This window comes from Tripterygium wilfordii, chromosome 8, assembly GCF_013401445.1.
Source record: "Tripterygium wilfordii isolate XIE 37 chromosome 8, ASM1340144v1, whole genome shotgun sequence".
Lineage (NCBI taxonomy): Eukaryota > Viridiplantae > Streptophyta > Magnoliopsida > Celastrales > Celastraceae > Tripterygium > Tripterygium wilfordii.
This window is the reverse complement of record NC_052239.1, coordinates 325,271-350,899: the sequence shown is the minus strand read 5'-3', so window position 1 is coordinate 350,899 and position 25,629 is coordinate 325,271. Positions and strand designations below refer to the sequence as shown.

The following is a 25,629-nucleotide window of genomic DNA, read 5'->3' as shown; positions in this document are numbered from 1 at the left end:
TACAAAATTCTACCTGAATCTCGACAACTTGGGCTTTAGTTCTGAACTGTCCTTGTAGGTATGTTGTCTCTCTGCTTCGGAATGCTGTTCTTTCTTTGAAAACGTAGAGAAAATTCCGCCTCTTTTGAATTGCATTGTTAAACTTCACAGGCTGATACGGAAATTCTGATAATTGTGATTTATCTGATATATCATTGATCTTGAGAGAGAATGGTGTGAAATTTTATCTATTTTTGTCTGGATCAATCTAGAATTATGAGTAGAGATTGCTACGCGACTGTCAAATAATCATGGGATTGCTACTCTTTTCTTTTTTTCATTTAATGACTTGTGTCTTTGAAATTACTATGATCATCGGCTGCAGTGATTCTACTGTGCGGGAGCTCTGGTATATTATAATCTAGGACCATCACCCAAGGCATTATCTTGGCATGGGAGTTGTGACTGTTTCTAGCTCAGCTGCTCGGACACCACTAGGATTGAGCACCAAAGTTTCGACTAGTCGCTTCTCAATGAAAAGGCCTTCGGTTGTTGCATTTAAAGCTGATAAATCCGATAACACCACCCTGATAGCGTCAAATGAGCAAATTCCGTTGCACATAGAAAGACCTAAAGAGCATCAAAAGAAAGTAGGACGATCTAGCAAACCTACAAAAAGGGTAAAATCAATCTCTGCCAATGAAGTTTCTCCGAATAGCTGGGAAGTGGACTACAATGAGGCCGCTGCCAAACTTGAAAGTATTTACAAGCTTTGCCCCACAGTTGAAACTTCTGACCTGGAACATGTTGATGGTGTGAAGAGGAGAGGCCGTAGGAGAAAGAAGAGCGGTGAAGATGACATAGTGGTCGTCAGAACTAGTAAAATCGTTGTCAGGAGCCGGGAAAGGAAGGCAAAGCGATTGGATCTTGATAAAAGGATTGCATTGGGAAAGAGGAAAGAAGAGTTAGTGGAGGCAATTGCTTCAGTTCGGAAGAGAAAAGATGGTAAGGACGAACCTGAGAAGATTGAACAGCTGGTAAGGGGGTATTCCGGTGCAACTGAGTTGGGAAGCTTGGACTGGAAGAGGATGAAAATACCTCCTGTTCTTCCTTCCACTGAGCATGTTTGGTTGTTCAAGTTGATGCAACCTATGAAGGTAAGCCTTCTATCTTCTTACTGAAGGAATCTTCTTCTTTTTTTTCGTTTCTCATATCTATAATATCGCCTTTCAACTGGGATTGTTCTGATACTAAGATGCTTTTGCTGTATTGTAGGCACTCTTTAAAGGGAAAGAGGGGTTGGGACCAACGTTCGGAAGAGAACCAACTGAAGGTGAATTAGCTGAGGCAACAAATATGAGTGTTTTCCAACTAAGAAAACAGATAGAGGTCGGTCAAGCTGCAAGAAACAAACTCATTAAGGTAACCATTGTTTGGTTTCCGTGTTTACACAATACTTACATTAAAATTTTTGTTTCGTATGAAGGTTTTGCTCTGTAAGTTACATCTGTTTAACATGTTGATTCATGTCAAGGGAAATATAAAGCATAAAGTTCTTGTTTCCTAATTGTTAACTTTTCTCTTTCTTTCTGTTATGGTTAGTAAATATTTTCCAACCGTGAAAACCAGATGTAGTTCGGCTTATACATAGAAGACTGATTTAATGTTGAATAATGCTTTGCCTGATTTGATGATTTATGCGTGGCCATGGAGAATAGAGACTAAGGATAAGGCCTCATTTTGGTTGCAGCACAACCTCCGGCTTGTATTATTTGTTATGAACAAATATTTTCAGGACCTTGCAAATGGCTCCAAATTTCAAGACCTTTGTCAGGCAGGAGTGACGGGGCTTATTACAACAATTGATCGCTTTGAACCGGGGAGAAAGTTGCGGCTGTCCACTTATGGATTGTTTTGGATAAGGCACACGATTATTCGTTCGATGACGCTCTCAAGCTTTCAGCGCGTCTCATTTGGCCTTCAATCTGTATGTTTTCTTCATAATGACACTTGGCTTTTCCACAATTTGTTCGCAGTAGAACAATGACTTTTGTAGCATTCTGTGATTCATCATTCTTTCCTTTAGGTAAAGAACATGCCGTGACTTCCACTTGTCGCTCCTTGCAGGTTAGACTTGAGATCCAGAGAGCTAAACTTGAGCTGTTGATTGAGCTCCAAAGAGAACCAACGGAGGAAGAAATAATCAAGAAAGTAGGGATTTCGCCTAAGAGGTACCGAGAAGTGATTAGGGCATCAAAAGCTGTCCTCTCTCTTCATTCAAGGCATGCCACTACCCAAGAAGAGTTTATCAATGGAATTACTGACTTTGAAGGGGATAATCAAAGACAACCTGCTCTTCTCAGGCTTGCTCTTGATGATGTGGTAATCCTTTTATATTCCTTATAATGATGCTTTGTTCATCTTTTTATTGGTTGCCATAACTAGATCTTGTTGGCATCATCGATGCATGCGGGATCAAGTTTTGTGTTTGTTTTTGTAAATTTTCAACAATCTTAAATGATGTGTGAAGAGTTAAAAGTCATTTTCACTTTAAGATCTGTGCGAAGAAACAGAACTAGTGTCCCTTACATGTCTTGTCCTAATTGTCTTCACAGCTCGATTCTCTGAAGCCAAAGGAGAGCTTGGTGATCAGACAGAGATATGGTCTTGATGGTAAAGGCAACAGAACATTGGGAGAGATTGCGGGGAACCTAAACATCTCGCGAGAAATGGTTCGGAAGTATGAGGTTAAGGCACTGATGAAACTCAAGCATCCTACTAGAGTGCAATATCTCTGCCGATACATTGTCTGAAGACATCAAATCGTGTCGATGTTCTTCGAACGAACATGTAGTATTTTCTTGGAGGAGCACAGAATGCGTCTGATTCAAGAAAGGGAATGTCAGGTTCCTCTAATTTTTGAAGAACAGAGGAGAAGAACTATAAAAGCAGAGGAACCTAAAGCAGGGTCTTCCCCTGCCCCAACTCCTTACAAGGATGTGCTTATCTGTCAATCTAAGAACAATTTTTTTTTTTTTTACAGATAATTAGCTTTGATTCATTAATAATTATCCTCCAGTTTTTTTTTTTTTTATTTGTTAGAAACTGTTTGACAATTTCTTTATTAATAAATTGTGTTTATTATTAACATCACAAACTTAAATGTTCAAATTAGGGTAATTTTTATCTCTAGCTACTTTCACGTATCATTTTAAGACTGCGTTATTCTATATAAAAGTTTCCAAAGTTTTCACTATGTCAAAGATAAAATGTATTAAATCGAAAAGTCGAGGGAAATTAAAGCACTTTATAACGTAAGATCTAACACCTTTCAATTGCATATGATATTTTTAAGGACAAAATCATGTCGACTTTGAGATCCAAAACGGACAACGCCTCTACAAATCATTTGGGTTTTATTTTCTTGCAAGATGTAAATAGATTTTGTTAAAATTTAAAAGAATGTAATTTTTATCGTGATATGATCAATAATTCTCAACTCAACAGTGGTTAGAGATATGTGAATAGTTCAAATAGATATAGTATGACTTGCAAACTGAATATCAATGAATTCATAAATTTGGAGACAAACATTTTGAATGGCAAAATGAATTTAAAACAAATGAATCCAAAGCTTATTTAATGAATAATTTGAATGAACAAAACGAATTAAACACACACACAAATGAATACTAATAAATGCAACCTTAGCTTGTTTAAAATACAAAAGCACTTCAAAGATTAATAAGTGGATTTGACACGTTGCGATTCTATTAAGGGTCCGTTTGGTAAACAATTTTGACAGTAACATATATTGTAGCATATATTGTGGACAATTTATGCTGGTATAAAATGGTAGCATATATTGTTGCTGAAATGTTGGTAGGTGTTTGGTTGTACTTTTGCTGATAGCATATTGGTGTTAAAATTGTTGTGACAAATTACGTGCAGGGGTATTATGTATTTAAGTTGTAATATATTCAAATAAATAATAAAATAAATAACAAATAATTTCTAATATTGATAAAAACATTGAAATTAATTTTAAGATTTTTTTTTTGAAAATTTCGTTCACTTTATTATTCAATTCAAACTAAAAAATTTCACAATTCATTATTAAATTTAATTTTTATTAAAAATATTTAAGTATTACAAATATATATATAAATAATCTATTATTAAAAATATTTAAGTATTACAAATATACATAAATATCAGTAGCAATCGAGGGTATTTCGGTAATATAGGCATAATATTGTCTCAAAATTGTTCAAATTGGAACAATTCCAAAAAGACAATAATATTGTCCAAAAAATGCCTAGGAATATGCACCCAAAAATTGCTATTTGTTTCACAAGTAGCATATATTATTTGGGAATTGTACTTGGGCAATATATTGCCTTCAAAAATTGTTTGCCAAACTGACACTAAATATGTACATAAAATTTTCATGTGTTTGTCTAATATATGTGATTTGCATGGATTTATCGGACTTCATGTGTTTGTTTAATATACGTGGTTTTCATGGATTTATTGGAGACACATTCCAAATACGAAAATGACATGTAACCCATCAGTTTGGTAACCCAACTGGTTTATTCAATTGATTTAATCAATAAAATAGTTTTATTTCCACTATTTTATCCCATAATTTATCGTCCAAAATTTATTGTTTTAATATAAATTTTATTATTTTTTAAAGCACAATCTGGAATTCATTTGTTTTTAAAATTCCATTGAAAAAACAATGGAATTAATATTTATCCGACAAAACTTATCGACAATGAATCTTATTAGAAAGTGTTTTAAGCGATGATTTTGAATATGTAATTTTTTTAAAAATCTAACATGTATTTTGAGAGTTAAAAGTTTTAAAATTTCGTTTAAGAGACTTGAGCTTCCATAGACCATCATTACATGAGTTATCTAGCACTATTATTCCAAATAGTTTATTGTAAAAAAAAATTATGAATTTTCCTGTAAACGGGAGATCAATTTTGTTTCAACTTATAAATAGCTTTAGTCCTATTTAGAGAGAAAAAAGCTTCAGTTATATTTATATTTTTTTATTAAAAATCCAATTGTTCTAGCATACACGGGGTGCTCCATACGCCATTCCGAATAGTTGCGTCTCTAGTACTAACCTAAACAGGGTGTTCCATACGCTTGAGCCGGCGCCAAAAGAATTTCATCGCCAAACCGGGACCGAGATGTGAATTAAATCTTCGGAAAACTCTCTGCTTCTGAAACCCTAATTCTGCGAACATCACAGAATTTTGGGATTAGCTTCGTAATCGCCACCAGGTATTTCAATACCAATCTTTGACTGCTAAGTACTATCTGTCTTTCCTAATTTTGTGCTGAATCTGTGTTAGTTAGTTTTTTTTTTTTTTTTTTTTTTCTTTCCGGATTTGATTGTGCATCGATGATATGCGTTTTGAAATTTGAAACTATAATTGTAATTTTGAATTACTGTAACCCTAGTCGAAATCTGTTGATAGCCTTCATATTTCTGTTACGAGTGAATAATAGATATTCATTGCATATATTTGATGTCTACGAGATGTGAAAGACGGATGATAGAATTCCTCTTTCGGTAATCCTTCAGCCGTTTTTCTCTTTTTTCCCCCTTTCCATTGATAGATGGTGATAGTCTTGCTTCAGTTGGAGCTACTACGTATAGCAAGGGAAGTAAAGTATTCGAGAAGATAGGAAACAATGTGTTCGGTATCAGTTCTGAAATTTTATTTAGAATCTTCTCAAACTATAAGGGTCTTGTTTTACAAACTATATGGATTGACAATATTATAGACTGTAATGATCAAGATGCTGGAATCCAATTATCGACTTACACAGCCATGTATGTAGAATGAGTATATATTAAAATGTATATATCCATACGAATATATATTTGTGTAATTATGTATGTATATTTAGTTTAAATGGTTACACATTCTCGGTTGTGGTACTTGCTGTTTGTGCATATGGGATGTGAAACAATACTATTTTCATAGGAAAGGAATGATATGTATTATCGGGATGGCTGGTTTTCTTGATACTAGCAAGATTCGAAATGTTATTCAGACTGAATTTTTTTTCTTGATGCAGCAGCCAGCAGTTCTAGAGGCTCAATTTTTGTTGTGTGGTTTTTCATACCAGGACGGGTTGTATACAATGTCATCCGTGTCTAGTCAGCCTCAGTTCCGTTACACACAACCTCCATCTAAGGTGCTACATTTGAGAAACTTGCCATGGGAGTGCACAGAGGAGGAACTGATTGAACTTGGAAAGCCCTTTGGAAAAGTTGTGAATACAAAGTGTAATGTTGGAGCAAATCAAAATCAAGCTTTTATTGAATTTGTGAGTGCATTTATTTCCATTTTGAGTTTTTTTGGTAGTTATATTATTGTCTCTTGAATAATTCATTGATTAGTATTCTTAATGTTCATTGCTTTATATTCATTAGGCTGATTTGAATCAAGCCATAGCAATGATAACATATTACAGCCAATCGTCTGAGCCTGCTCAAGTACGGGGAAAGACTGTCTACTTGCAATATTCTAATAGACAAGAGATAGTTAACAACAAAACAACAGCAGATGTTGCTGGAAACGTACTGCTTGTAACAATTGAGGGTAGTGATGCACGCCTTGTCAACATTGATGTCTTACATCTGGTAAGAAAATTGCAAGGTTTCTTATTATTATTAGAAGAGATAAACATATTACCGAAGGATCTGTCAGTGAGTTCATCTAGGCTGTAGTTTCTCATGCTTCGGGAAAGTGTTTTGTTTGACGTGATTGTAAATGGATCAGCAGGGCCATTTCCAGGCAATATCTTCAGTGGCAGCTTAGTGCATCATGGGAAAGAGCGCATGTGTGTTTGTCTCCTTTCTCCTTTCCTTACCGCTGCCTCTTTCTTCCCTCCTCTTCCTCGTCAACTTCCTATTCCTACCATTGAGATAGTTTAGGACATTTTCATTTTCCCCTCTGTTGTCTATCACTTTATCTTTACTCTCTGCATGCTGTATGTCAGTGTGTATTTTATTGGCACTGTTAATGATGCACTCTTTATACTTGATATGGTTGTTTCAGTAGTTTCTCTGATGGGATGGTCTAGTTGATGTGATTACCCTTTTATTCTTGTTTTTTTCATTTATCTTAAATAGGATTTGTTAATCACCTTCAATGCAAGGCTCGACGAGCTTTAAGGATTTTACTTGATGCAAGTTCTTGTGGTTTTGTATGAAGCTGAAATAGTATTTTTAGTAATATCTTGGGAAGGAATTCCTCTTTTGTGATTAGTGGCTATGGGATTGGTTCTAGCCCAACGCTATAATATTATTCATTAGAGTATCGGTTATATGAAGTTGAATGACTGTGCCATTTTACAAAAGATTAATGCTGTGTGAAGTGGTATATAGCCGCACTGCCCTTTCTGCCTTTTGTGGCCTGAGGTTCCATTTATACTTTGTCAGATTATTTTTCTGTCATATTCATTATTATTTCTTATCTTTACAGTGTTGTTAATTTCACATTAACTTGATATGAACTTTAATTGACCAGAATAATTACATTAGCATCATCCTGATGCTGCTAATGATTTCTCGGAGATGTGTGGTTGATCTCTTTAGGATTCTGTGCCATCGTTGTTGTTATTGATTATTCGTATTGGTCAATTTCAATCTATTAGTTTTGTTTTAAGCTGTTTGTAGAGTAAATGTTGTTGTTGCATTCTTTTTAATCAAAGTTGGAGAATTTGGATTCTCTTTATTTCATACTTTGTGTGGTAGTTACAGGCAGGATGGGGAACTAGCACCTTTTTGAGCTTTGGAAGATGAATCCAAAATTTTCTTTCTGAAAGTAATTTAGTGATGCAGGTGTTCTCAGCCTTTGGATTTGTGCACAAGATTACTACCTTCGAGAAGACAGCTGGATTCCAGGTCTATAACTATAAATCATGGCAGCTTTAGAATGGTTGACAGTTATTCCACCTTCTAGAAGAATCTAATTGTGTATACAATGCTTTCAGGCATTGGTGCAATTCTCTGATTCAGAAACTGCATCATCTGCAAAAAATGCCTTGGATGGAAGAAGCATCCCTAGGTGACAGTTGAATTAATTGTTTGACATGGTATTTGGTCCGACTGTTATGGGCCATGTAGCTGTAGATTTGGTGCACATGCATAATGCATAGATTTGACATCTAACGAGTAATTTTAAGAGAACTTTAGTGGCATTTATTATCTATATTTACCTCTGAAGATGGGCTTGTAAAGTTCTATTTCACTTGTTATTTTCATTGTTCTAAACCTTAATGATGGGGGATGGGCTCTGCAGTATGTAGACATACTGGTTCTTTTTTTTTATGGAGGAATTCGTGTAGTTAGATATTTGAATGTATGACAGGTTATGTGGCCTATTGGTAGAATTGTAGGGGTACAACTTAGAGGTCACAAGTTCAATTCCTAGAAACCGTCTCTCTGCATCTGCATATTATGTGGGGGGTAAGGTATGCGTACATCGTACCTGTCCCCGAACCCGCTCACTGTGGGAGCCTTGTGCAAGGGAGTTGTTTGTTTATGTATTTGAATGTATGCTTGTCTGAACATTTTATCTGCTATGCTGGCAGTATGGGCTGTAGTTTCATATATGCTTTTATTCAAGTAATTGGTGTGCATGATTTCCTAATGACTTGTAATCTTGGGTATTCAGGTATTTGCTTCCTGAACATCTAGGACCATGTAGCCTTAGGATCACATATTCTGGTCATACGGATTTGAGTGTAAAATTCCAGAGCCACCGGAGCAGGTATTCCTAATGTCTACTCCTTTAGCATCCAAGTAACCATATCATATGACCAACATTGTATAACAACTCTGTTCTTGTATTTCTTTTTACAAATGATTTCTCATTCTATTGTTATATGCTCTGTTGACCTTTTTATTTTTGTGTTTTCCTCAAGTTCACTGTTGTTTATCATTGTTTTATAATCGTTCTTCATTACTTGATTTGATAAACCAGGGACTACACGAATCCTTATCTTCCTATTGCTCCATCAGCAATCGAGGCAAGTGGCCAAGTAGGACATCACAAACTGACAATTTAAGTTACTTAAAGCAGCCATTAGATACTTCTGCATAATTTCCTGTCAATAATTTGTATTTTAGTTGAAGAGGCCTGCCATTTAACTGCAACATTTAATTCCGTCTTCTATGCCTCTTACATGTATTCGTCTGCAAATATTTTCTGGGTCAAATTGAATGCCTTTTTTTTTTTTTTACATATTTTTCAATAAAAGTTACATACAGTGGCCACTTTAAAATAGTTGAGCTGCATGGACATATCAGAGATGCAGTTTGTTACTGTATCACTTCTACTAAAGTTTTATAACTCTCAATAATTGCAAATAATTTGTGGATGATTTAAAATTTTTTTTCCTGATTAAGTGCAACTTATGTGTCATGTTGCAGTTTAGTGTGGGTGTTGATGGCAAGAAACTTGAACCAGAGAGTAATGTTCTTCTTGCTTCCATTGAGAACATGCAGTATGCTGTCACCTTGGATGTTTTACATATGGTATTTGCAAACACCCAAATAGTACATTAAGATTCGTGTTGGCTATCCTTTAATATTTTTATTTTTTTTGGCAATGGAAGGTTTTTTCTGCTTTTGGTCCCGTCCAGAAGATTGCTATGTTTGATAAGAATGGTGGGCTTCAGGCTTTAATTCAATACCCTGGTAATTTCCTAACCTTGTTGTGATTTGTGTTAATACAAGTTATTTTCTTTCTTGTTTCATTCTCTAATACGTTATAAGTCTACAGGCTTACTTATCTGGTAGTTTTATTGATGGCCCATGCATCTGTCTTAGATGCTGAATTAAATTTTGCAATTAGCTGACCTGTAGAAAAGTCATTTTATCTCCGTACAGTTTGTTGTTGGTTTTACTTGTGTAGGATGGTGAATTTTGAATTGTTGGTGACCCTTCCCTTCATAGTGGATCATAGATTATAACCTTAACAGGTGCAATTGTTTTTAAGCATCAACCTATGCTTCTACGACTTGCAAGGCAAACTGCGACTAAATATTAATTGTAAATGTGGTTATGGTTACCTTCTTAGAATTTCACAGGACTTTAGGTGTCACTGTATATCAAACCTCATTCAAAATATGTATGTAGCAAACATTAGCATGACAATGTAATTGCTATATAAAAAATATGTTAACTTGCTAACAGCTAAAAGATAAGAGAGCCCTCGCGCGGATAGTTTATATTATATGATGTTATTTAACATATACTGATACTGAACTAATTGCGTTTAACAAATCTGATTTATCATGTTCCATGCTTGTATTGTTTATTACTATTGGGAGGATGCCGTATTTAGGATTTAAGCTCTTGTGTTTCAGATGTTAAGACAGCTGTCGTTGCCAAGGAAGCCCTGGAAGGACACTGCATCTATGATGGAGGGTTTTGCAAGCTTCATATATCATATTCGCGCCACACTGATCTCAGTATAAAGGTAACTAAATTATATATTTGAATATGTAGCCAGTTTCTCATCTACAAAGATCTAATTGCATCATTTGTAACTTGAGGGAGGTCTGAGTCCATTACCTTGTCCTCTTTAAAAAAGGGGTCCATTACATTTTGGCTTGTCTACTTGTAAAATTTTTGTCTAAACAATTTCTGACATTTATTGTTATATAAATTAAGCATGATGGATTAAGAGAAGGGTGAGCGGTGAGGTGTCTTACTTTTTTATGACTCGAACCGATTCTCTGTTGCTGCAGCTGATAATGTATTGACTTACGTTGCTATGTATGTTCTACAAAATCTGCACAAAATAGAAACAAAAAATCAAAAAGGGCAAAAAAGAAACAAGAAAAAAAGAGCTTATCTCTGTGTATGTTCTTCAAAATCTGGTATTGTCTGTAGAGTTAGATTTCGGAAATTGATTTTAGCTTTTTCAATATTGTGATTTATTTTGCATCAATACTGGACATTGTATACTCTTGGTTTTGGGGGACTGTTGCACCATAGGCAAGGTCCCCTACAAATTACTGATAACGTTTGCTAAGTTATTTTAAATCCAATATCCAATACACTTTTAGTTCTGACTAAACAAGAATGACACATCAACCGTGGTTTGAAATTTATACTCCAAGCTATCAATACATGTGGACGTAGTAATTTACTATTATGTAAATTGTTCTTGAAGATTCACACATTTTAGAAACTTCTATGCATCTTTTGTTTCAACAGAGGGCTATTGTTCTGAGATTGTTTTGTTGAATCACAGGTTAATAATGATCGGAGTAGGGACTATACAATCCCCAATGGTCCCATGGTGAATTCCCAACCCTCCATCCTTGGACAACAGCCAGTTCAAATGCAAGGACATGTTGCTCAACAGTACAATGGAGCTCAGTTTGGCCCAACTCCAGAGCAGCTTATGATGCCTCAGCCCTCAGCTGGCTGGGGTGTTTCTGTTCCAGCATCACAGCAAACCATCTCAATGCATATGAATAATCCTCCTTACATGCCACCTGGGGCTATGCTGACTCAAATGGGCCCGGGAATGATGTACCCGCCGAGCCAGAGTGGCCCACAGTACCCCCCACCAATGCCCCCGTACAGATAGAGCTGATCACACCCAATAGTGTCTTGCATATCCGATTCTACATATTAAGTTAGCTACTGTTTTACGGTGGCAGGTTTCTGCGGGTTGCAGTATGCAATGGCTAATTTTTCTTCTTCTTTTTGTTTTTTTTTTTACCCTTTTGCAATTTTGATTGTGAAATATTCGAGCCTCGCATACTCTTTGCTGGCCAATGATACTCATGAACTAAATCATCCTCGATGACTCTGAAATATTTCTATACTTGCATTTCTGTCTGCTTAGTAACAGGTTTGATTTTCTGATGAATGACATCCAGTTACATGTTTGTGTTGAGGGAGGGCCTGATATGTTATGAAGCTTTGGAGCCTTCACGGGGTGCTGCCATTAGTGCCCGTTAAATGTTTGATTATTTCTATAACTTTGGTGTTTGAAGATGAGACTTTCATGTTGGATTCCTAAATTCTTGTTCCCTGTACTGAAGCCTTGGCCCTGGCTTATCCTCCGCGTACAAACCTTTCTTTCCAAGTAGCATGAGAAGTCCTGGGGCCGGAATTTGACTTCTTTATTTCCTTCTCAGCGCGGAAATCACTCAATGGGTCGGGATCACTCACATCTACTCTAGGTGATTTTTTGATCATTAGAAGGCCAGGCCTGATATAATGAAACTATGTATGGTATCATAACTCATGAAGAACGGGGATTGATTAAGTGTGAAATATCGAAGAATTGTGGCAAGAAAACTGAATATTAGAAAAAGGAGGAGAAAAATTGTAATTGGTTGGATTTCAAAGTCAGAGCCCAAACGGCATAGAACGGGCCCGCAGTGCACGTGGGTTAAACCAAAAGTAAGAAATAGTAGTAGGTCCATACATACAAGCTCTCAAAGCCGGCGCCAATTTTAATCGAGATAAGGTTACGCTCTGCTTCTTCTTCTTCTTCTTCTTCGTTTGTGTCTCCCTCAGTCGACTTTCTGAGCAAGTCTCCTAATTCGTCTCGGAGAAAAAAAGACAAGGAACCCAAACCCTAACGGAGAGAGAGGGAGAGAGAGCATAGGAGGAGAGCCAATGACTAGTACTCTACAAGCTTTTCTTCTCTGCAAACCGTCACTCTCTCAGAGTTCTACTCCTTCAACGAAATCTCACCGACAGCTCGTTCTCTGCTCACATCGGTGGCACCACTACCATTCCGCTGGCTCTCTCTCCTTCCACAAGTTGTCTCTGTTTACCCATCTAATTTCCCGATTATGCCCCCGTCGTAACTCAATCCTTTGCACATTGCAACCGGATAACGCAAGTTTGAGTCCGGAATTGACTGACTCTTCTGTGGATACTACGAATTCAGGTTTTTTAGAATCTAAATCTGACGAAGTGGATGTTGACAGTGTTGGCAGTTTGGGGTTCGAGGCGTTGGAGTTTGGCAAAAGTGAGTTTGGTGAGGTGAACATAGAGAATGTGGTGGAGGACGTAAGGATGGAGGGGACTTTGGCGGAGAAGGAAGAGGGGAATGGTAAATTCCCGGTAGTGGTGTTTCTGATGGGGCTTTGGGCCATGGCGAGGAGAGGAGCGGAGAGGGCCTTGTCGTGGGATTGGTTGAGTTGGTTCCCCTTTTGGCGTCAGGGGAAGCGTCTGGAACGGCTTATTGAGGAGGCTGATGCCAATCCAAAGGATGCTACTAAGCAGAGTGCTCTTTTAGCGGAGCTCAATAAACACAGGTCAGCTGAAGCTGTATTTTCTTTTCTGTGTTAAAATGTTTGATTGCTGTAAGTTATGGAAAAAGGTTGAAAATGCTGTCTTCCATATTTTTAATATGGTTGCTTTGAACAAAGGAGAATTATATATATTTAGAGTTCTGTAGACTATGTTGCTTTGGTTAGGCTAGGAAGCAGGGATATGGCCATTGGCTCGGGAGTTAGAAGTGGTGAATTGTTGTCTGCTGTAGAATTGTGAATTTGAAGTTGTTCTCTGTTTGTTTAAGAAATTGGAGGAAAACAGCAAAAGGATTTAATAGATAGAGTGCAGTAAAATAATCAATGTTTTTGATGCATTACAGTCAATTCATTGCCATGAAGATGCGTTACAGTCAATTTCTTTGTTCTCTCCTTGTTTGTAGTACTATATAAAAAATGATATTCCCAGATGGGAAGGAATGTATAATAGAATAGTTTTATTTTCTTTTTCAGTCCTGAATCTGTAATCAAGCGTTTTGAACAACGGGACCATGCTGTAGATAGTAGAGGAGTTGCGGAATATCTTCGAGCACTTGTGATCACAAATGCTATTGCTGAATATCTTCCGGATGAGCAATCTGGAAAGCCTTCAAGTCTTCCTGCTTTGGTAATCAAGCTCGTCTTTTTGATGTTCATATAAATTTTCCATTTTTAATTACCATGACATGTCTAAATTGAGTACCAAACTGGTTTTTATGATATTATCTTTTTATGGCATTTGGGTCTTCTCACTGATTGCTGTTCAAGATATCTAACTCTTCACTAATATTGATTTGCAAATTGCAAGTGATTGTGAAATCCTTCAGTGTTGTGCTAATTTTCACCTATACTTTTCTTTTCTTTTGAACCTTCCAATATCCCTCCTTTGACCTTCATTTGATTGTTTTATTTAAATTTTGTATGAGAGTTTTACGTATTTTATGAATGAATTTTATATGTAGTTGCAAGAACTGAAGCAACGTGCATCAGGGAATATGGATGAGCCCTTTCTGAGCCCTGGCATATCAGAAAAGCAGCCATTGCATGTGGTTATGGTAAGTATAGTTCAAAAGAGTCTTAGCACCTTTGCTTTGTGTACAATGACTTGATAGTTTGTGCCTTTGAAAGCGAATATAATTAGGGTTTTAGGTTTAAAAGCTGATTAGTTTTGTATTCTCTCTTTGGATGGTGTACTCAAATTGCACCCATACTTTGTGATATTGATATTCTCTCTCGGTGCTTTCATTGAATTCATCTTTTATTTTTTCAAAAAGATAATGATATGTGTTGTTTTTTATGTTGTTACTAGATTGACCCTAAAGTATCAAACAAATCAAGATTCACGCAAGAGCTTATTTCAACTATCTTGTTTACTGTTGCTGTTGGATTAGTATGGTATGAGCTGTTCTTCCATCCTTGACTTCTACCACTTCTATATGTTACCTTAATTGTCACATTTTATTAATATTTTTACACTTTTGGCATCTCCCTTCTGGGCATTTTGAATATCTGTGGATTACCTGTATCCTCTTGACATAACGTATCTGGAGAATGTTTCCAGGTTTATGGGTGCTGCTGGACTTCAGAAGTATATAGGGAGCTTGGGTGGAATTGGAGCTTCAGGTGTTGGCTCAAGTTCTTCCTATGCTCCGAAGGAATTAAATAAGGAAGTAATGCCAGAGAAGGTAGCCAGTTAATCTTGTGTACTGGAAGATTCATGTTATTTTAGTTTGTTTAACTGTAGCTTTGGATATGGGGATTTAGGAAGAGCGAGTAATAACAATGACAGTTGGAAAAGGAGCTCTTGGCCTAGTGGTAGCCACTTCTTAGAATTTTCTCTCAGGTTGAAGGTTCGAATCTTCTCTCACGTTGAAATCAACTAATAAAAAAAGTAATAATATTCATAAAAAAGACAATTAGAATCAGAGCATGTTAATGAACAAAGAAAATGTCTCCATGCATTGAACATTTGAACTACCTTCCATGCTGATATTGCTCTTAATGCCGATAATAATTTAGAAAATGGTTCATTTCCTGTCAAATATTAATCGCATGGGAGTTCATTGTGCATATGCTGTGAGTTTCTTGCAGTCTTTTTCTGCAAATATTTTTCTTATCTGAGATGTAACAATGGGTCATAATTTCATGCTATGGTTGCTTTTATCTTGCAGAATGTTAAAACATTCAAGGATGTAAAAGGCTGTGATGATGCTAAACAAGAGCTTGAGGAAGTGGTGGAATACCTAAAAAATCCATCAAAGTTTACTCGCCTTGGAGGAAAGTTGCCCAAGGTTTCTACAGGATATTATTTTTTCATTTTACATGTTTCCTCATGCCAAATGCCCTTTTCATGATTTCGCGTCATAGACATTTGATACGTAGATCTTTCATTCTGTGAATGTCTAAACCCCCTTCTGGACCATTTTTAAAAAAGTCTAGACCGGAATGAAAATAGTATTAGTCTGTCTCGTGACATAGGTGGCATGATAGAGATTTCGATACAGGTGCTTCAGATTTGATTTGGTATTCTGTAGTATCAAGAAAGATAATGGCTCATTAGAAGGTTTCAGGTTTACCTTCCTCACTTTATACTCTGTAACTGTAACATGTCACTATAATTGCTAATCATGTGAGGCGCAAGTATTGTTGTCATAGGTATTCTTAAGCAGTTATGTACTTGAAGTACTTCTAATTTATGCTTACTGATATCAGCATTCAACAGGCTCCATAGAAGCTTTTTAGTTTACAGTCTCAGATACGCTGGTTTTTGCTGGGTTATTTCTGTTGTGATATGAACTTGAAGAAACTACTTTGCAGGGAATCCTTTTGACAGGAGCGCCTGGAACAGGAAAAACGCTGCTTGCAAAGGTAAAGTTGTTATTGACGCATGTCCTTGGAACTATGATCGATTATTGACTCAGGTGTTGGGCAATGCTTCTCTTACCTGATACGAAAAGCACGATCCTCTCATGGATTTCTATCTTTGAAGCTTGTCTTAGTGTATGCTGGTGTGTTGTTATCTTGCGCACATTAGTGGTTCTTCTATATTTTTCATCAATGCACAGCTCTTTTGATTTTGTATATCTACATGTATACACTAATTTTCTCCAAATCTCCCATGTGCACTTTGTAAGTTTCAGTTTAAAGTTTTATAGATGTGAAGATACTTTGCTGGGCAATGATACAATAACAGTTCGTTTCTTACAATGACTCGGTTAGTTTTGACTGAAGGCTATTGCTGGAGAAGCCGGAGTCCCTTTCTTCTACAGAGCAGGATCAGAATTTGAGGAGATGTAAGTCATCCTTTTGTTGCTGATTGTTTCCCGTAGAGGAAGATGATGTGTATATACTGATAAGTGTCAACTATAGTAGCTAATAACCAGATTTTTGTAGCTACATTGTGGTACTCAGCATGTTTTATTTCTTCTTTGCTACTCTAAAATTGTCTCAGTTTTGCTATGATAAGAAAGAAATTTTATACGTCATCCTGTAAAGAATGTTTGGGGCCTTTGGGTTTTTGTAGTGATATATCCCAAGGTATATCTCTACTGCATATTCCATATTTGTAGGGAAAGAATGGATTTATCATGAAAACCTTAAGTTCTGACATGCAACAAACTCTGACATCTCGAGTGAGTCACTGTTTAGCACCAGTTCCTATCGGATTTAATGAATTTTTCCTTCTCGTGGCTTCTTTTCCTTCATCTCTGTGCAAATTCCTGTGCATGTATGCAATAGAGAGCACCAATCATTCTCCACTCACGGAGAATTGATGTTCATTGTTCCATCGTTTCCAAATGTTCCTGCCATTACAAAGCACTGGCTGGCATGGCTAAATCTCATTTAATAATCTTTTAAGAACAACTGCCAGTGGAAGTACTTTCCATCCCATTTGTTGGTGGGCACACCTGTTTGTGTCAGGTTCAACAATCAACATCGAGTGAGTTAAGTGTTCCTTGGATCTTGTAATTCGTCAAGTAATATTTGTGTTAAAAATGTGAGTTTGGTTTGGCAGGTTTGTTGGAGTCGGTGCACGGCGTGTAAGATCCTTATTTCAAGCTGCCAAAAAGAAGGTATGTCGTTTTTGAAGTCTTCTATTGGTTACCATTCTATGTGTGGTGGTGTTTATGTGTAAGAAAGAGAGAAAGACAGGGGATGGGGATGGGGATGGGGATGGGGATGGGGATGTAGAAGTTTATTGCACTATCGTCTCTATTTGAAATGTCTTTCATGGATTCATTCTTATTTATTAACTTGAAGTTGTGACATAATATTGATGCTACAGAGTGATTGCCAACCATTTGTATTATCTGCTCATTGTATTTTTGCATATTGCATAGGCTCCTTGCATCATTTTCATTGATGAGATAGATGCTGTTGGATCTACACGAAAACAATGGGAAGGGCATACAAAGAAAACATTGCATCAGCTGCTTGTTGAAATGGATGGTTTTGAGCAGAATGAGGTACTTCTGAATTGTCTTACACCATTATGTAATTCCTTTATTCAGTTTTATATCTGTGAACTTTTTATGTTTGCTCCTTTTCTTTCTGTAGGGGATAATATTGATGGCTGCTACAAACTTTCCTGATATTCTTGATCCAGCTTTGACAAGGCCAGGTAGATTTGATAGACATGTAAGTTCTTTTATTCTTCTAATCAGATTCCTATATTTTATTCCAGTACTTACTTCATAGAAGAAAGATCCATGGAAGATTTTCATTTTTCAATGTGCTATATAACATTATCCATGCTTAGATTGTCACTGGCGTCATGACTTGCAAATACCTTGTCAATGTAGCAAACTCTTTTCAGAGCTATATGGTTTGTTCTATGGTGATGCAACCGGTACATTAGAGTCATTCTTCTGTCATATCCGTAAATCAATTGAGAGTTTTAAAGGGGCTTGTGCAGCTGTGATTATAACTTTTTAGCTGCTCTCTTGTGCATATTTTTGTTTATCATAATATGATCAACTTTAGTACCCTATATCATTTTCTTTCTTAAATGGATTCTTGAATCTTCAGTTCTTCGTAGTTACTTTTCGGAATACTATTCTCTGGCAGGATGCAGGATTAATATAGTGGGACAGGCGCTCACTGTGCTTTATATAATTTGGACTGTCAATAGATCTGTTAGGATATGTAGTTTTCTGATTTGTCTTGTCGTTGTGCGGTTGTGGAGAGTTCTCAACATTGATTTTCATGGTATGTGGAAAGAGAATACATATTAACAAAGAAACCTGTTTTTAGATTGTTGTTCCAAGTCCAGACGTGAAGGGTCGTCAAGATATTTTAGAGCTGTATCTACAAGATAAACCATTGGCTGATGATATAGATGTTAAAGCTATTGCCCGTGGTACGCCAGGATTCAATGGAGCAGGTGAAGTTCATTCAATTGCTATTGCTACTACCGATCATAGTGCTGATTATTTTTTGTACTGCTTATTCAATTGTGCTTCTAACAGACTTTCCCTTTTCTCTTTTCCATCAGATCTTGCAAACTTAGTAAACATTGCAGCCATTAAAGCTGCTGTTGAAGGTGCAGAGAAGGTAACCGCTGATCAGTTGGAGTTTGCAAAAGACAGGATAGTCATGGGCACCGAGCGGAAGACAATGTTTGTATCAGAAGAGTCAAAAAAGGTACCTGTATCATCTCTTGAGGCAAAGTTGAGGATTTGAATTAATGGTTTGCTGTGTATGTTTGTCACTTTTATATTGCCATAAATGGGAATCCGAATAATGGAAGCATAATGTTGCTATCAAGCAACCAATGGTTCCTGTTCTCGGGTTTAGACATCATGGATTCATCTGTCTCATATATATACCAACCTAGGGCTCTAACTCTGTGGATCAGAATCAATGTTTCAAATGAGTCAATCCAAGCTAAGCCAAAGCACTATCTGGCTGAGCTGGCTTGTTTAGTTAATTTGGGATAGCATTGTGCCACTTCGTGTTATACAATTCTGCTACCTATCAAACTAACTCCCTGCGGTATCAAGAAACCATGTGGGGTTGGTAAATCTGGCTTATCATGTGAATGATGGAAGATGGTGGGATTTTTTACTTTTAACCTTGTAATGAAATGGAATCTACAATGAAATGTTGGAGATTCTTCCTCCTTTATAAAATGAGAACACCACTCCATCTAATTTTATCTTATGCAAGCTAATTGCTTCACGACTTGGGCTGTACTAGTTTTTGTTGGCAAGCTAATGCCAAAGTTCAAGCCTCGCTTGTTCAGCCTGGGTTAAGTTCAAGCTTTCCTCGAGCAGCTTGGCTCATTCACAGCCCCCATCACCAGCAGACCTTGGGGTTTACTGAAGAAAGCTTTTTCTTGACACTTTACCTCTAGCCTGCGTTGAGTGTGTATCTGATTTCCTTTCTCTAAATAAGTATTGCATAATGATGCATGGCTTATAAACCGATTATCAGAATCACCAGAGATGCCAACAAGATCCATGGCATTTTTTATCTTCAAGTAATCACTATTTGGTTTTGTGTGCATGTGCAGTATTCAAACTGTTGCATCTCCTGGATTTAGCTATTCAAACTACCAAAACATTGCATGTTCATATCTCAGATTCTTAAATTGAATTATTGTTAATTGCTGGTGTTACTTAACATCTTCAGCTTACTGCATATCATGAAAGTGGACATGCTATTGTTGCTTTCAACACTGAGGGTGCACATCCAATTCACAAAGCAACAATAATGCCCCGTGGAACTGCTCTAGGAATGGTGACACAGCTCCCTTCAAGTGATGAAACATCTATCAGCAGAAAGCAGTTATTAGCTCGTATTGATGTGTGCATGGGAGGGAGAGTTGCGGAAGAGATCATCTTTGGTCAAGATCATATCACGACAGGAGCGAGTAGTGATCTTCAAACAGCCACGGAGCTTGCCCAATATATGGTTTGTAGAGCCTTACAGAGTCAATTTTTGCAAGTAACTGCTGCTGTGTTTTATCATTATGCAAACATGCATATATGTGTCTCCCCCCCCCCCTCCCGTCTCCTTTCTTCTTCTTTTTTTGAGCAGCATATATATGTGATATCTGTGGTTACTGGATTTTGTAAATTGGTAATTTCATTTGAAATTCATTTTTTTTCCCAACAGAAATGTATATAGTATTTTTTTTTCTTTTACAATAAATTTTTTCCCCATACTTTTTGTTTCTTTTTTATTTTTATGAGTTTCATTGTACTTAGCAGCTGCTTTGGCTTCTAATGGGGCTATTACATCTTGAGGAAAAAAAAATGTAAAGAGAAAAGAACAATGCTAGCTGGGGCAAGACATCTTACTCCATTTAATAATGCTTTCACGTTATTTGACTAAATTATGGTCATGTTTTGCTTCTAGGTATCAAATTGTGGGATGAGTGAGGCAATTGGGCCCATTCATATAAAGGAAAGACCAAGTTCAGAAATGCAATCGTGTATTGATGCTGAAGTATGTTTCTGGAATCTACTGTCTTGATTAGATGTAATGATGAGTTGTAAATTTTTTTAATCTCTTCGTGTTCCATTGTTCTTTCAGGTGGTGAAACTCTTAAGGGAAGCATATGATCGGGTGAAAGCTTTATTAAAAAAGGTTTGTGCACGAAATCTCTCATATTTTTCTTTTAAAAATGTGGATTCAACCATAGCTTGATTCGTAATTTTTCCTCATTCAAGCAAAATGTGTGTTGGCCTTTCCTTATCGAGTGTGCGTGGTTATGATTTTTACAGCACGAGGAAGCCTTACATGCACTAGCGAACGCACTTTTGGAGTATGAGACTCTAAATGCAGAAGCAATAAAGCGTATTCTTTTGCCTTATCGGCAAGAGCGGGTAATTGAACAACAAGAACAACAAGAAGGGGATCTTGTGTTCGCTTAAAATAGTGTTAGCGGGGAGCTCTGTACAGTTTACTTTGAAAGCACTAAAGGTGATTATTTATATAAAATCTTACCATTCTTTCCCCTTCCATAAGCAATCGTAAGGTGTTGCAGATTTCAACCATCTAAACCCCTCCCCAACTGTATCTTTAGAAGTCAATGCTCTGTAGGAAGGCAAAACACAACCAGAAATCATGTATTATTTGTGAACCTCTGTGTTATTCGAGACTCCATTTTGGGTGCAATTTTGGATGATAAACTTCAATTTGCTTTGGACAATCTCTTATTCTTAATTTTGAAGATACTTTGTTTGGCTTGTTGCCAATTCAGACTAGTGTGACCTAATGACGATGGTGCCTCTTCTCTTTGTAGCTCATGATCCATTTGATTTCTCTCGAGTGGTGTTCCAAGTTCCAACAGCTGGTTTATAGTAAGTAACATGGATCACATCAGTACTATCTTAGATCTATAAATTTTCCCTCAAATTATTTTTCCAAACATGTGATAAGCCAGCCTTGACAATGGAACAAGTATAAAACTAGCAAAGCGGCTTTCACAATCCTCCCAATCTTACATCGAAGCTGCCCTACTAAGCTTTGCCATCTTAAACTGATTTTTTTAAAGTGGAATACAAACCCAAATAAACAAAATATCCACTCAGTCTCTTACCAGTTACCACTACCATCTTAAACTGATGTTTAACTGGAATATAACAAGCCCAAATAAATAAAAATATACTCTTACAACCACGTTAGGGCAAAGCCCTGAAATTCACATAGGAAGAATCCCTAGTCTTTCATTTGTTCACCTTCTCCATCCATGAACAAAGACGAAAATAATAGCACTGTGGTTCTCCAGCTACCAAGAAAGACAAACAATACATAATTTTACAGACAACACAGCAAACTACTGATAGAGAGATTACAAGTGTGCTGGAAGGTACAAGTAGAACTACTGTAGAAGTGTTACTGCCAGTCCGTCCCTAAAGCCTCCAGGAGACGAAAGGCTCAGAAGCTTCATCCATGGCAACCGAAGCATCTACCACATCTCCACTCTCAGCTTTCAGATCTGATCAATGGGCTCAGTTCGATCCTGCACTGCAAGCCGCTCCGAGACATCAGCAAGTGATTTGAGATTGCACTTGATCAATGCTTCAATAAAATAGCATGTCTCATCCTTTGTGTTACCATCAGGAACATCAACCACAAATGACTCAATCACTAGAGTCCCTGGTCTGCCATCAATTATCTCCGGATGGAGGGATATAATTGAAGAATAATTCTGCAAGATAAGTTCAAAAAGTGAGCACAGAGAAATGCAGTAAAGTGACTTCCCGTTATTTTCTAAAAAAAATAAAATTGAATGGGACACTCAAGAGAAAAGTTCTGAAATTCTTTGGTTGTTTGATGTCACGTGTAGAATGCGAAGAAATCAGAAAGCCAAGCAAACTCCAACTCTGGCATTCAGTCTTACGGCCCTCACTTTGGTCACATACTGGGAATTTTTCATAACTTCCCAGGTTTGCACCACCAATTGACTATTCAAATTGAAAAGGTTCATTCATCATTGTCACAAAAGCCTTTATGCCAAACAATCATGGTCATGACATGAATCCATAAAAGAAATCAGCTGAAATTCACTATTTGGATCCTCTTATGTCATTCCTTCCAGGAAAAAAAAATTCTCTTCATGATAGAGAATTAAACAATTGTCTAACCTAAAAGCACTCTACACAGGCCATCATAAGTATAAGTTCCTCAATGCACATCATAAGCATAATTGAGTAAAATTACGACCTGAGCATGCACAATTGAGGGGTACAAATAACCACCTTCAAAATGAGGGACCATGGTACAGAACGCAAACAAGCAGTTAATCAGTAAAAAAAAAATTCAGATCCATACCCTTAGTCTGTGATCCCCACCAATGATTCTGATACTAAGGATATGTTCATCATCATCAAGAAGCTCCAATCTCTCAGTACTTGTAGTGGCAGGAAGTCCAGACTTGACGTCAACTTCTCTAAGACTCCCAATCTCAAGATTTCCCTGAGTGACACACCTGCTGACAAAAGGCTTATACTTCTGCGGTTGATCGAATCTCCTTACCAAAGACCAAACCTATAAAAAAGAACAAGTAGATACATGTTTTCACGAATGTTTAAGCAGTCAGCAGAACAGAGAAGGGGAGAAAGATAGAATTAATGTCCAACCACCTAAAGTAGTCGCGAAGCTCTACAATTGCTCAAAAACAAAAGTAGTTCCGCATCAATCGAAGACTAATTCTCATTCAAAGCTTGCAATATGTCATTGCAGCTAGGGATATCTCTAATGAAAACCCAACCAGTTAGGTTTTCGAGGAAAAAACACAAAGCATGAATTCTATATTTCAACATCAGGTGTATAATAAAGACTCACAAAGCCCAAGTCTATATAAGGCCTCTCCCTCAGTCAGTCAATTGTGCTTATATTTCTCATCTTTCCCAAATGCTTGGCAGATGAAATCTATAGTTACTTTTGGACTCCTAAATCCTAATCTTTTATGCATTTTCCAGAAACACACAGTCTAAACAGAAGCTTCACAAAGTCAACAGAATCAAAACAGAGGGGTTGAGTGTGTCTATACCCACAAGGAAACAAAATTAGTTTCACCGAGTCCTAAAGTCCAATACCAATAGCTCTGATGATACACCCATGTTAATGCTCCCAATGAAAATGAAGAAAAATAGAAAGAATCCCAAAATTTCGTATCTACCACAGCTATCCGAGTGAAAGAACAAAACACAATGTACATCTTGCATTTTCCTTTTTCATCCCTTCCAATTTCGTCGCAACCAAAAAGAAAGCAACAACAAGAACAAAGTCATCAGAAGTACATTCGTTAAAGATACAAAGTTAAAACACCAGATTAAAAATAAAATCATCTGAAACAAAGCAAAATACACAACAGATCGGGATCATACACTATCAACAAAAACGGTCAAACCTAAAAACCACAAAAAAAGTTATAAAAAAAAAATCTCATCCGTGATCCACCGGAATCGATGCAGTGAATCCATAAATCTTGCTAATGAACAGAAACACCCATAATCTTCTCGAATCAAGCACCGAAAAGCGCCAAAGTCGCAGAAACATGAAATATAAAGAAAGAGAGGGAAGAGAGAGAGAGAGAGAGTTACGAGAGGAACAGGGGCTTTGATATGCTTGACAAGAGCGGAGCTACACTGATTCTCTGCTAGGTCGGGCCTGTGATGCCTCCTTATGTACTCACTCTCTGCACTCCCAAATTCATTAATGTTACTGTTCCCATTCATCCTTCTATTATTCTACCAACCAATCGCAATCTTATTTCCCTGTTTTCCCGGTAACACCAACGATAACCATTTACCTCCTCCCTCGCTCCAGTGTACGTTCTTCCGATCACCGTCCGGCGATAATCTCCGACAACACCTTCCTGTCTCCAGTCACTGAAAACTGGATATAACAGAGAGGGATGTGCTTTGCAGGTTAGCGTATGCGAGTCACCGCCATAGAAGAACAACTACCTCTGGCCACTCTATCATCTCTATCGCCTCTGGAATTAAAAATAAAAAAAAAAAAGTGCCTTTTTATTTTTTAAATAATCACTATTTCCAAAATGCCCTTGATTTGGACAGATTTTTGCGAATATACCGGGAATTGTCTTTTTGTGGAACACTAATTTTTTGCCTTGTGACTGAAATACCCCCGGATAGTTCTTTTTTTTTCATCTGTTAACGACCACCAAAATTATTAAAGTGGCGGGTCTTTTTTATTAATGGCGGTGAACAAAAATGTGGGCCATTTAATATTGGGCTTTTTTGTAAGAGGTATGATCCACAAACAAGCTAAATAGCTTCACATGGGCCGAACATAGTTTTAATTAGCCCGGGATGATATGGTGGAGGAGGAATGATTTATGGGACAGACTTAACAGGAGAAAAAAAGAAAGATTAAAAAAAAATTAATATTCAAAAGTTCAATCCAATTTTAGGTGAGGACTAATGTTTTTTTGTTAGAAAATTCAGCTCATTAGTTTGATATTATCCGCTCTAGGCCAAAGGCCCATATGAATTTATTTTTTTGGGTAGTCTTCGAAAAAGTTTTGTTTCGTTAATTCACAATACAATCTAACTATCCGAGGTATCTGATAATGTTTTTTCATTATTATTTTACTTGTTTTCTACGTTTTTTATCTTTATTTTTTGGAAAGCATAAAATAACACTAAAAACACATTCGATTGCCCATTTTACCATTTTTGGAAAACAGGAGAGTAGTTTAAATCAATTGAAAGCATAAAAAAGAAAAATTAGATATTTTTGTTTTATTTTTTGAAAAACAAAAAACAAAAAACAAACCAACAGATGCTTAACATTTTCTTTATATTAATTTAACTACCACATTTAGAGATTCTTATCTTTATA

At 36.8% G+C, this 25,629-nt stretch overlaps 4 protein-coding genes across 9 annotated transcripts; 3 read left to right on the top strand and 1 right to left on the bottom strand.

Annotated features, from left to right (window-relative positions):
- Positions 1-91: 91 nt before the first annotated feature.
- Positions 92-3,036, top strand: LOC120004489 (RNA polymerase sigma factor sigE, chloroplastic/mitochondrial-like). Its single transcript, XM_038853847.1, has 5 exons — positions 92-1,136; positions 1,255-1,401; positions 1,730-1,966; positions 2,107-2,361; positions 2,595-3,036. The coding sequence occupies exons 1-5, from the start codon at positions 432-434 to the stop codon at positions 2,790-2,792; spliced, it is 1,542 nt and encodes a 513-aa protein (XP_038709775.1). The 5' UTR covers positions 92-431; the 3' UTR covers positions 2,793-3,036.
- A 2,046-nt stretch (positions 3,037-5,082) lies between these two features.
- Positions 5,083-11,936, top strand: LOC120004512 (polypyrimidine tract-binding protein homolog 2-like). Of its 6 annotated transcripts, none has more exons than XM_038853869.1 (11): positions 5,083-5,283; positions 6,139-6,339; positions 6,446-6,655; positions 7,859-7,921; positions 8,011-8,084; positions 8,694-8,789; positions 9,003-9,060; positions 9,452-9,556; positions 9,637-9,718; positions 10,390-10,502; positions 11,283-11,936. In XM_038853869.1, the coding sequence occupies exons 2-11, from the start codon at positions 6,154-6,156 to the stop codon at positions 11,622-11,624; spliced, it is 1,329 nt and encodes a 442-aa protein (XP_038709797.1). In that variant the 5' UTR covers positions 5,083-5,283; positions 6,139-6,153; the 3' UTR covers positions 11,625-11,936. The 6 variants fall into 6 exon arrangements, with proteins under 6 accessions (XP_038709797.1, XP_038709796.1, XP_038709798.1 ...); XM_038853868.1 differs by having other exon boundaries at positions 5,084-5,283; positions 6,091-6,339; XM_038853870.1 differs by having other exon boundaries at positions 5,084-5,283; positions 6,088-6,339; positions 9,003-9,048.
- Positions 11,937-12,667: 731 nt separating this feature from the next.
- LOC120004510 (ATP-dependent zinc metalloprotease FTSH 11, chloroplastic/mitochondrial-like) lies at positions 12,668-21,518 on the top strand. Its single transcript, XM_038853866.1, has 17 exons — positions 12,668-13,314; positions 13,783-13,936; positions 14,271-14,363; positions 14,618-14,703; positions 14,870-14,993; positions 15,480-15,599; positions 16,126-16,176; positions 16,540-16,601; positions 17,324-17,381; positions 17,649-17,774; positions 17,866-17,946; positions 18,562-18,691; positions 18,803-18,951; positions 19,942-20,223; positions 20,671-20,760; positions 20,848-20,901; positions 21,039-21,518. The coding sequence occupies exons 1-17, from the start codon at positions 12,668-12,670 to the stop codon at positions 21,186-21,188; spliced, it is 2,457 nt and encodes an 818-aa protein (XP_038709794.1). The 3' UTR covers positions 21,189-21,518.
- Positions 21,519-21,852: 334 nt separating this feature from the next.
- LOC120004513 (abscisic acid receptor PYL8-like) lies at positions 21,853-24,762 on the bottom strand. The gene is made up of 3 exons (XM_038853873.1): positions 24,366-24,762; positions 23,092-23,307; positions 21,853-22,468 (listed from the first exon to the last, which is right to left on the bottom strand). The coding sequence occupies exons 1-3, from the start codon at positions 24,498-24,500 to the stop codon at positions 22,250-22,252; spliced, it is 570 nt and encodes a 189-aa protein (XP_038709801.1). The 5' UTR covers positions 24,501-24,762; the 3' UTR covers positions 21,853-22,249.
- Between the last annotated feature and the right edge of the window lie 867 nt (positions 24,763-25,629).